Source organism: Falco peregrinus, chromosome 5, assembly GCF_023634155.1.
Source record: "Falco peregrinus isolate bFalPer1 chromosome 5, bFalPer1.pri, whole genome shotgun sequence".
Taxonomy (NCBI): Eukaryota; Metazoa; Chordata; class Aves; order Falconiformes; family Falconidae; genus Falco; species Falco peregrinus.
In genome coordinates this window covers 32515279-32526661 of record NC_073725.1, presented here as the reverse complement: position 1 = coordinate 32526661, position 11383 = coordinate 32515279, and the positions used below count along the sequence as shown (strand labels likewise).

The window sequence follows — 11383 nt, the reverse complement described above, 5'->3', positions numbered from 1 at the left end:
AGGGGGGGCAATAAAACACATCCAGTCTGACTTTGGTTTTCAGGGGGAAGAGAGTAGCCTCCTTCAGGGGAAGTCTGACTTGTGCGTTAGTGTACTTTTCTAGAAGCTGTTTATAGTGACGGAGTATCAAAGTAACAAAGTGGCTTAACTTGGAGCATTCTTAATGCTTACATTAGATGCCTTTTGACCTTAGTTATGTTGAAATGCTTACTTAAAGTTGTTTATTCTGGAAATGTGTAGAAAGCTGTCTTGATTTCCTTCAAGACACCTACACATTTTTATCCAATAAAAATAACTGGCTATAAAATAATAAAATACAATTCTTTTGCACCTGTGTGAGAAAGTAAATCCAGATCTTAACTAACATTCTGATACCACGGCGCAGTGTCTGCCTCCTTTCACATGAAAATAACTGTTACAAAAAGAGAAGGTTTGCCTAACTTGAATTGATACCTGTAAAAATGTACCTTAAAATCTATAGCTGAAAATGAATAGGAATGTGCTAATGTTACTAGCTTGCATCATTATTTAAATGATTTTTATATAAAGATTGAATGGTAGTGGAATTCTGGAAACCCCATCCATCCTATGTACTTCAGATTACCAACCATGTGTACTTCAGCAATGATTTCCCAGGTTTTCCAAAGAAATGAGAAGAGGTATTTTTATGTATCTCAGCTTGGCTTGATGCCTCTGTAAACTTAATAATCTTTTTAGTGGAGGGGATGCAAAGAGCAGAATTCAGTTGACCATTTGTGTTTTAAGATTCTTGAAAATTTGGCTAAGGTAAAAAGCAAATGACAAAAGCATAGCCTTGAGTGCAAAAAATTGATTTCAGTTTCAAAAATTAATTCCTTGATACTTGCAGGCTAAACTAGCTTGTGTATTTGTATCTGTAGCACATAGACTACTAGACCCTTGTAGATTATACCTTATATCCATTTGCTGGATATTATCCATAGCATCAGTACATGTGATTAAGAAAATGGTGCTACTTCAGTACTGTTACAAAAACAGACTTGTAAAATGTGATGGCACAGGCAGCTCTTGTTTTATGTCAGAGATACAGCCTTAGCAAGTTGAGTAGATAAAGATGATTATGATAACCAGTTGCCCCAGCCTCCCTCTGCTAAGTGGTGTAACCACTGGTTTTGCTTTTTGTGGCTGATAGCTGCTTCTAGAGAATATTTCTGCCCCACTGCATCCTTTTCTTCCGCTGTCTTCTGGATGCTGCAACAGAAAGGAACATCTTGCTGAACTGCTGAAGGAGTGCCGAGTTGCCTGTCTGGGGCCATTTCCAGGTACCGCTTGAGATTTTCTGGTTGGTAGGGTTGCCAAAGATGTGTTAGTGGGTGCCTTGCTTCTAATTTTCCTGAGAGATTCCCTGGAACTGAAACCCTTGCTTCTCTTACCTGCCCTGCCCTCCCGAGTGTGTTCCTCTCTTGTGGTTCTCGCATTGACCAGTAGTGGTAGAAATGGTAACAGCAGTGGGAATAATGGCTGACATTGCCAAAAAGCTGAGAAGATACAGGTGTATAGTCCTGGGCAAAGTTTTTCTCACTGGTGCTGCTGCTGAGTTCTTAGATGTTTGAGGTTGGGAAGTCTCCGTTCGGCCTAAGCCTTGAAGTGGTGTGTACTCCATGATGTTCAGCTGTGGGGTTTCTTTTAGTTCTGACTTCTCTTGTCACTTTTGGCCTTGCAAATAAGTAATCAAAACCCGTGATGTAGTCATGACACCAGCCACGTACTCAATACAGTGTCACTTCTATTAATCCTTTCAAGGCTTTACTGCAATCTGATCTAAGCAGGAATCTTGTAAGGGAAGCAGTTTTTATCTTTGTTAAAAAATAATCTTTGTGTAGATAAGGTGATCTTTGGATCACTTCAGAATAGAGCCAGTTTAAAAAAAGAAACCAAAAAACCCCGCGTGTAAACTATCCCATCCTCTAGTCTCGAGTACTTTTCTGTAAAAGATTTGCACTTTCCTAACCATAAAGAAAGGGCTGATCATGAGAGCTTGGCATAGGTTGGTGCTACAAGAAAATAAATGGAGGTAAAATAGGCTGAGCAATATAGGGCTTAGCTAGCTGCTGAAACGAGATCAAAAGCTGCTTTCCTCTGCTGGGTTCAGCTGGGTAGAGTTAATTTTCTTCATAGTAGCTTGTATGGTACTATGCTTTGGATTTGTGACCAAAATGTTGATAGCACAAGGATGTTTTCTGTGATTACTGATACTTGCACAGAGTCAAGGCTTTTTTTGCTGCTTCTCACACCACCTCACCAGCAAGTAGGCTGGGGGTGCAGGAGAAGTTGGGAGGGCACATGGCCAGGACGGCTGACCTCAGCTGACCAAATGGGTATGCCAGACAATACGTCATCACGCTCAGCAATAAAAGCTGGGGGAAGAAGAAGGAAGGGGACACACTCACACGTTCAGACTGATGGCATTTGTCTTCCCAAGTAACTTAATTTGTGACGGAGCCCGGCTTCCCTGGAGATGGCTGAACCCCTGCCTGCCCACGGGAAATAGTGGATGAATTCCTTGGTTTGCTTTGCTTGTGTGTGCGGCTTTTGCTTTACTAAACTCTCTTTGTCTCAATCCATGAGATTTCTCACTCTTGCCTTTTCAGTTCTCTTCACCCTTCCCTCTGGAGAGGAGTGAGCGAGCGGCTGTGTGGGGCTGAGCTGATGGCCAGGGTTAACCCACAAGAGCCCTTCTCCTTCCAGACTGCTTAGATGTAAAATTGCAAGCTGTGGTCTCAGGTAACACAGTGATCTTACTCCTTCTAATAGTGGTAGGTGTTAATATGGAAAAAATACAAAACACAGCAATGTTTTGTGTGTAAACACTTGAAATGAATTTATTAAAAAAAAAATCATTTTTACAGTTGGATCATACAGTATTCTCCTGTATGCCTTAAATTAAAAGCCTCCAGCTTTTACAAATGCTGCCCAGTACAAAAGTGCTAATGTAAAACTGTAGTGTTTCTGTATATAAACCAGCACTACACATCACTAAGTATCACTCTAAATAGTCTCTTCACCAGCATCAATGAGTGGAGAAGAGATGGAAGATCAGACTTCATAGTGTTTAAGGGCTTCCTTCTTCCCCTTACAGTTCAGTCTTCAGGAGCTTCAGCGCTTTCTGCATGTTTGAATACACTAGAAATGAAATATTCATACATGTTATTTTTGTTCCAGCTTCCTCTGCCAGCGACTACAAATACTGTAGAGAAAATGTTGTTATGCTTAAAGCCTTTGCTCACATGTGCATTGCTGTATGGATTCTGTTGCACTGTGCTCTTCCAGGCATTTTGTGCAAGTCAGCTGTTTAATTGTGACTGGTAAGAACATAAATCTGTTAATGCAAACGCATAGGCATTCGCAGGGCAGAGATGGGAGCTGGGCAGCAGTGTGGGGGAGGCTGCAGCAAACAACTCTTCCCTGCTCCCAGAAGGGTTCCTGACCTGGCCCGGCAGGGCTTGCTTGCAAGAATTCTCGTTGTTGCTTACAGTGAACGCTGCTGAATTATGCAAGTTCCTACTGACGTGTGCTTTCTTTTAAACAGATGGATGTTTAAGGCTCCGGGGCTCTGCAATCATTCTCTTCACCTCGCTGAGTTTAAGTCTAGCCTCCTGTTTAGTTTTAATCCTAGTTAACGGTTTTTCAGCTAGTACTGATTCAGCTAGTCTGTAATGCCTGGTGTTATTCCTTGTTGCGTGAAAGATGTGACTGCTTTCAGAATATTTTCAGAATACACTACTTACACAACGAAATATCAGAGGGCTCGTATGCGTAGAGACGGTTTGAGTATCTTCCAGTAATATCTGCTCTCACAGTCAGGGAAGGATCTGGGAAAAAAGGATGAGAGAAGCTGTAGAGGACAGGACTGACCTTCAAGCAGAAGGAAACAACCCTTCCTGCACTTCTGCTTGTTTCGTAAATGTTTCTGCAAGACACATCTGCTTCCATGAACAACTAGGAGATGGTTCTTCTGCACAGTCACCGACATTTCAATTTTAAATGTTGCAGTTGCACGTTTATTAAACAGGGCATACGTTTAATTCTGATCAGTGCTGATCAGCCTTGCACCCTGTGCCACTGCATAGTACCTGAATCAACTCCTCGAGCTGAGGCTGCTTCCAGGCAACGAGTATTATTAAAAAAGAAATAATAAAGGAAGAGAGAAAATGCAGTTGTTTTAGTCTGTTGAAAATAGTCACGATGACCTAGATTTATGAAGGTATGGGTGAACGATGCACGTGTGCAGTGCATGAGGCTACGTATCTGTGCTGGGAGTGGGAATACCTGGGTGCATGCATGGCCACGAATGTGTCTCCAAAACGTGAATGCTCGGGAGGGGGTTGTGCAGGTGAGGAGGGGACAGGACCGAGCGCTGAGCCTTGGAAATCGGCCCCTGAAGCAGCCGGCATCACTGCTGCTCCTGCGATGTCTGAGGTTGTGTTACAAACCAAAACCCAAGGGGTTTACAGAATTTCTAGAGGTAGGAGGGTGTGGGAGCCTGAGCCAGTGCCCACCCATTCCAGCGACTTCCGTTTCGATAACACAGCAGATGGAATTGCATCGTTTGAGGAGTCCATGAGGGAGGATTCACAGGCTGGACCTGTGAAGCTAGTGACCTGGCAGGGGTTGCTCGGAAATTTGATCCAACAAAACCAAGCAGAAATTTTGTATTTCTCATGGAATAAATTCCTGCTTGTAAGCCTGAGGATTTGGGATGGGTGGCACAGCAGGGCCTTCAGTCTGAGATGAGCTGTGGTGCTTGCGGTACTCACCTACAAACAAAATCCGAGGGACATACTGGCCGTCAGGGGAAAGGTTCTTGTCTGTGGTTTCATACTTGAAGAAAACAGAGGTTCCCAGTTAAGGAGGGCATGTTACAGAATTATTTTTTTTCTCCAATGTACTTTTGTGTTACAAAATACAGCTCAAATAATACATTTTGCGGTTCAAGAGATGCACTGTCTGGGATGTGATCTTTTAACAGCTGGCATTGCGAATTGATGACAACACCTCATGTGAATGTTAACCTTTGAATTCCCTCGTATTTTGAGTTTATGGGAGGTACAGGTGAAAGAGACTTATTACTAAATCTATTATGCTTCAGCACTGGCCATTTTCCCAGCCAACCGCAGCTATTAAACTAATTATAGCTAGAGAAGCCGTAATTAAAAATAGAACTGTGTTGCTTTCACTTAATGAAATGTAACTGGGAAACTTACCACCAGGTTCAGGAGAATGAATTTTTCAGCCAGTTTCTGTATCTCTTTATGTTCAGCAAAGACCTTCTTGAGGGCTAGAGTGAAAACAAACGGGAACGAAAATTAAAAATATGCCCCTGAAATATGTTGTCCTTGAAAAAGAAATTCAGACAAACTGAGGGAATCAAAATGAGAATTCACAGTTTGCAATTAGAGCAAATAAAATTTTTGAGTTCATTCCACTGGAATTTGATCAGCCCGCTTATGTTCTGGGGTGGAGAGTAATTGCCATGGTACCCACGGCCCTCCCTCCTCCGGGTAGTGCCGCCTGCTCCCGGGTTTGTCCGCCTCAGTCGCAGTTTGAGCATCTGACCCTTCCAGCCTCCTGTTGTGGTTTCTGGCCCCAGCCCTTAAGGCACCGACCAGGCGGGGTGCGGGGCCCAGCCTGGCGCACTGGGAAGGGCTCCCCGCGGCTTGCGGGAGGAAGGGCCCTCAGGTAAATTGGGAACGCTGGGAGCAGAGCACTCCCAGTTACCAGCAGAGTAGCCAGTAGTTCCAGCCCAGCACGCTCTAGTCCCTGGCTGGATTCAGCCTCCATCACAGCAGTGCTGAGGGCTGCGTGTGTCCTTGCAGGAAATCACTGTTCTTCACTGCCCTGAGTCTTGCTGTTGGCTTTGGCTGGCTGTGACGTGCCCCAGGGCTGTGACATACCCCAGGGTGGGCCGTGACATACCCCAGGGCTGGCTGTGATGCCCCCTGGGGCTGGCTGGGACATGCCCCAGCGCTGGGACATACCCCAGGACTGGCTGTGACGTGCCCCAGGGCTGTGACGTGCCCCAGGTCTGGCTGTGACGGGTCCGTGCCTGCTGGCCCCTGCCCGCTTCTGCATCACGGATGCACTGCGGTACCGTTCCTATTGTGTTTCTGCACACCAGCAGACACCCCCGCGGGACAGCGGCATGACGAACGTCCGCCCGCCCCCATCCCCATGCCACCCGGCCTGCCCTGCGGCCTGCCCAGCGGGCAGAACCGTGCCCGGCGTTTTTTATATAATTTTTTTTTTTTTTGAAAGCAGCGTTTAACCGGCAACCGAGGACCAGGCGGTGCCTCGGTTCCCCGCGGCTGGCGCTGCCGTGGGCGCGGAGCGGTTACCCTGGCTGTGCGGGCAGTCCTCCAGGTGGTGGATGATCATCAGCGGCTTGTTGCTGCAAGAGGAAGAGTCGCGTCAGGGGCGGGGAGGCGACAGGGGGCGACAGGGGGCGCGGGGCGGGGCGCGGTACCTGTGCTTGGCGCGGAACAGCGCTTCCTCGTACGTCTGCGTCCAGACGAGCTGGTCTCCCCAGCCTGCGGGGCAAGGACAGCGGCGCGTTATATGCGGGCTCTCAGCCCGCGGGTTCGCGTCCTGCCTCTGCCGCGAAGGGCTTTGAACCGAACCGCTGCCAGAGCAGGAATTAAGGGGTGTGTGTCTGTGTACACGCTAGGAAATACTAGAAAATGTATTTGCAGAACGAGTTGCAAGAAAAGTAATTTAGTAGAACAGCGTAGGAGAGCGTTGCCCTTTTTTTGTTTTGTTTTGTTTTCTTCTGCTTACCTCTGGAGAGTGTCTGAGGCAGTTTCGGTTTAGTGGCAGTCTCCTTTGTCTCCTTCTTGCCCATATCCTTTGCCAGAGCAGAGGAGATGGCAATGAGCAGCAGGAACATGGACGTGTAACTCTTCTCCATGGCTGCCCCTGGAACAGGTGAGAGACCTGACGCTGCGGGGCCTCGCAGGCTGTCGCCTGCTCTGCGGCACACAGCAGAGGCCGGGTCACAGGTATGTGGCAGGGTGAGTCGGGCTGGAAGGAGCTGCTCCAGCAGGGGCCTGCGCTGGGGGCCTGGCCAGTGTCACGTTTGCTGAGCACGTTCCCAGGAAGGACCTGGCTGCTTTCTGCTGCCCTGTTCATGCCGTCGTGCTGCCATCCTTTTAAGATGCGCGCCTATGCGCTAGCTTCTCTTTCCTTTTTACATATATTGGATTTGCTCAGTAAAACAACCGCATTTTGGCAATTCCAAAAGTACTTGCCAGTCCTAATAAGTCACAGTTTTACCTGGATCTCTCAGTGTTGTAGTAACCTAACTCAGCAGGTGCTGAAAAATTAGCTTGTCTTAGCTCTTCCTCCATTTTGCAGCGGGAGTGACTCAGATGAGGCCAGGGTGTTAAGCTCGGCTTTACAGGGAACCCCTGGCACAGCTTAATGCTGTGTTGAAACTTCCTATCATGTCTTCCCCCTTAAAAGTATCATCTAATCCTCAAACCCAGTAGGATGTTTAATAAAAAGAGTGGGGAGACGTTGCTGTGTGGACCGGACCACTGAGAACCGAAGTGCAGCCTGCTGGTTTCAGCAACACACGGGCTTTTCCTGAGGCAGGCTCTGGGGCATGGCGGTGGAGGTGAGACTCGTCTGTCAGGAAGCTCCTCAGCCTTTCAGCAGGGATGCTTCTCTGAAGGGGGAAATCACCTCAGTAACATGACCCTATGTTTACCCATTAAATTTCTTCCTAGAAGCTAGAACACCAATGTAATAGGTACAGTAAGAAAATCCCGGATATTCCAAAAGCAATATAGAAAATTCTAAAGATTCATGCAAAAATTACAACAGGTTGACAGTTTTTAAAATTCAGATGATGAAAATTAAATTCCGGGGAAACAGAAGCATTTTTCTGGGTAGGAACTACAGGAGGAGAAGCTAGCTGAGTTTCCAGCAGTGCTCTTTTTTGCAAAGATACCCAACACACCTCAGACATCCAAAAAGTCTGTTTTGTGGCATGTTTCAAGGGCATGAAATATGGCTCTTGCCGCAGACTGCCTTTCTGCCTTAAGAAAAGTCTCTTTGGCAAGGAAGAAAATTGCATAAAATTAATTTAAACCCAGTGGATTTTCAGGATTGCCTCGAGAGCTGTTTTGGTTAAAGCTGTGTAGCGGAAGTAATGCTTCCTTGGGAAAAAGCAAAAAGAAGGTATGGGATGACCAGGACATCAAAGAGCAGGCAAATTTTATGCTGTTGCTGATGCAGAAAGCAAAGACAGAGGAACATTAAATATGCTCTTTGAAAACCCTCCTCTCTTGGTTCTTTTAACCTGCAAAGCCAACATTTCTCTGTACATTCTTCCTCATTGTGAGCTGTGCTGAGCTGTGTTACTTTGCTGCAGTCTTTTCTTCCCACTGACCAGGCTGCCCCCGCCCCAGGTAACCCAGGCTCCCAGCTCCCTCAGGTACTTTCTGAAGCAGTAGATGTGCCGCACCGTGCTGCGCCGCACCGTGCCGTGCCTTACCTTGTTTACTCTCCCAGACACCTGCCAGGGCGCGAAGGTGGTCCCGGTTACAGTGTGAACAGGGCTGTTCCTACTGCCTATTTATGCACCTTCACACACCCCAGCTCCACCCACAAGCTTTGAATTTGAATACTACTTCCAAAGAACTAAACTTTCCAGTTTTTTCCCCGCCAAAGCATTCAAGGTTAATTTTGTGATTAAATATCATTACTGTTTCCTGTCCGACGCTGTATCTAAAGCTTAGAGATGATTCTACAGTCTTTTGGGACATTTAATGAAAGGTGATTTTAAAAGGCTGGCAAAGATCCAAGTCCAGGTAAGCTTAAGTCCAGACTCCTGATTTGCCTGAAGAGTGATTTGTCCTTTTTCGATTGGCTGGAAAATCAATACGGTATGCTGTTCTTTTAGCCCTTTGAAAAACTTAAATTGATGACTCAGAACTTTAGATGTTAATTAGATAATTAACTATGCACATTATACAGATATGTGTGCACACACGCACATATAACAGCCCATAGGAAAACTGTAGTAAAACCTAAAAGAAAGTTTGTAAAGATCTCCACAAAAATGTATGTGGAAGCTATAGCAATAAACTGCCTTTGTAAGCAGAGGTCTAAATGAATATGTAGTTCAAATTCCAGGCTTAATTAGTTGTGTAGACATTTATTTGTAACTACAACATGACAATTGACCATTGTAGGTTTCAGATACATGTGTAATACAGTGCAGTGCTCAGGAAAACGAGACCTTTTTGGGTGGTTGGAAGGCCATCCCTACTGTTGTGCTGACTGCAGATGGTCCTTCCTCTGAGGTCAGTGTGATTCTGTCCTCAACAATGTATATTGAAACGACAGTGTGTTCTCCTTGGTGCATGCCTCATATATTTCAGTGAGATTAAAATCTCATGTTCACGGGCAGTGAACACTTAGCATTACTCAGCTGGGTAGATGAAATCCATCAGATACGGATTTTCCTGTTTGAAATTCACAGTACTCTCTGATTGCTGCTAACAGCACCCGTTTTTTATGAATATGCTTAAGAGAACATGCTTAGTGCTTTGGATCATGATGATGATTGTTTTTTTTAAAAAAAAAATCTTTTGTCAACAGTAATTAGGAAAACAAGGTGCAGAAGCAAGATGGTGAACTCCAGTAAAAAAAGAAAAAAATGTTATTCCTTACAAATGTACAGTAGTACCATGCTTTGCTTAGACTCTTGACTTATTAGAAGGGTGAAACCAAAGCTCTCAGGGAAGTCAGTCATTTTAACTCCTGTTTCTGGATGTTTCATGACAAATGTATGTTCTCCTGATAAAGAAATTAAATGAGAGAGATTGTATATGAATCACTGCTCCTCCTCCTCAGGCACTTCTCCCTGAAGATTCAGAGATGTATTTTGTTAGCTTCTGTACTGCGTATCCAAATCACATCCACAGAAAATCCATAGATTTGATATAAAACATATACCAAAGTAAGTTTCCAAGACCCATGTTTGGACATGGGAGCGAGCGCTCGCTTTGGACGATCAGGTTACATCCTTAATCCGCTTCAGTGGAGATGTAGGAGTCAAACATTAGGTACCCATTTCTGAAATCCTGGTCTCAGCTTAGGCAATTTGTGATTGTAATTTAACACACTTTTGCTGATTGTCTTCTCAGATCACACCTAACAGCATGTGGTAGGCTTAAAGCTTGTAACAGAAGTTGTAGTTGCTTTCTGGTGATGCAAAGAGATAATGAGCAGGTAGGCTCCCACTCACACACTTTTTTTTTTTTTAAATAGGGCTTTATCTAAAAATGCATTCTCAAAACCAAGCCCCCACCTGCTCCTTGGCTCCTGCTTACATGTATTTCCATTTAATTTGCCCTTTTGCTTTCTCCTGTTTTCAGGAGATGCACTTAACTTTGCCTATTTCTGCGTAGCTTTGTGCTGCTCTGGCAGAATTGTCGCCTTCAAGAAACTCAGTAATTCAAACACAGCTACTCACAGGGACTGCCCTGTCGGCCCAAACCCAGTGATCTCAATGGAGGTAGCTGAACATATCTCTAAACCATCCTTGTGCCTTGTTATTGAAGGGGAGCTCAGCCTTTCCCACAGCTCCCTGCTTGGGTCCTGAGACCGTACCCAGCCACTGAGCTAGCTTCTGGCTGTTTATCGGGGGGTACTTTCTCCACCTCAGTGACTAAATCCTGCAGGAATTGCCCCAGGAGAGCCTGGAACAAAATAGGACTATCCCAGAATGTTTTTCCTCTTTTGTTATAAAGATTTGATAGACCCCATTACTGTTAATATTTAACATCCTTACAAAACTAGACTTTGGATTATTCCTTTGACATTCTTTTCTCTGGTCTGAAGGTACCTTTGCTCATTATGTTTCAAAGAAATCAGCACAGCATCGGGTGACTGATGTTAGAGCTGTTTTGAAGGCATTTTCTGAAACACATAATTTTTCCTTGTGTTTTGTAATACATAAGTTTTAGAATTCAGCCATTTCTTCTAATTTCATAACAAATGGCGTGCCTCCAAGTCTTGTGATCTGCTGCTCAGAATAAATAGCACAACTTTACATCGGAGGAATACAAGTAATGAATGAAAGGTACAGTCAGACCCAGACTAGCAGTGCTCTGAGTCAAAGCCAGAGACAGCTGTACCTGGGAGTCAGTGAGCTTCCAGTGCTGTGAACGTTGCAGTATATTGTAAGGCACAGCGGTTGAAAGTACAATGCATTAATCTGAGAACTGGTCAGAATTTTTTTGTGAGTGCTTTAACCACATGAACTGAATAGTAAATTTTTATCATTGAAAGCTGCTTGGATGAAATTTGCCTGATATTTTTTCTGGAAAGCCTTTCA

The 11383-nt window shown here is 45.0% G+C and overlaps 1 protein-coding gene across 2 annotated transcripts; it reads right to left on the bottom strand.

The window, feature by feature from the left end:
• Nucleotides 1-2834: 2834 nt before the first annotated feature.
• Nucleotides 2835-9118, bottom strand: AGR2 (anterior gradient 2, protein disulphide isomerase family member). Of its 2 annotated transcripts, XM_055803484.1 has the most exons (8): nt 8534-9118; nt 6814-6951; nt 6503-6566; nt 6375-6427; nt 5244-5317; nt 4797-4860; nt 3768-3851; nt 2835-3162 (listed from the first exon to the last, which is right to left on the bottom strand). In XM_055803484.1, the coding sequence occupies exons 2-8, from the start codon at nt 6941-6943 to the stop codon at nt 3113-3115; spliced, it is 519 nt and encodes a 172-aa protein (XP_055659459.1). In that variant the 5' UTR covers nt 6944-6951; nt 8534-9118; the 3' UTR covers nt 2835-3112. The 2 variants fall into 2 exon arrangements, with proteins under 2 accessions (XP_055659459.1, XP_055659460.1); XM_055803485.1 differs by lacking the exon at nt 8534-9118 and having other exon boundaries at nt 6814-7027.
• Between the last annotated feature and the right edge of the window lie 2265 nt (nt 9119-11383).

Bases quoted from the DNA above. Each gene is read 5' to 3' on its own strand.
- AGR2 (XM_055803484.1), bottom strand. From the start codon at position 6,943: ATGGAGAAGAGTTACACGTCCATGTTCCTGCTGCTCATTGCCATCTCC. The intron at 5,318-6,374 runs GTAACCGCTCCG...TTTTCACTCTAG, and splicing joins GGACTGCCCGCACAGCCAGG to CCCTCAAGAAGGTCTTTGCT. The intron at 3,852-4,796 runs GTGAGTACCGCA...CTTTTTTCCCAG, and splicing joins CCCTCGGATTTTGTTTGTAG to ATCCTTCCCTGACTGTGAGA.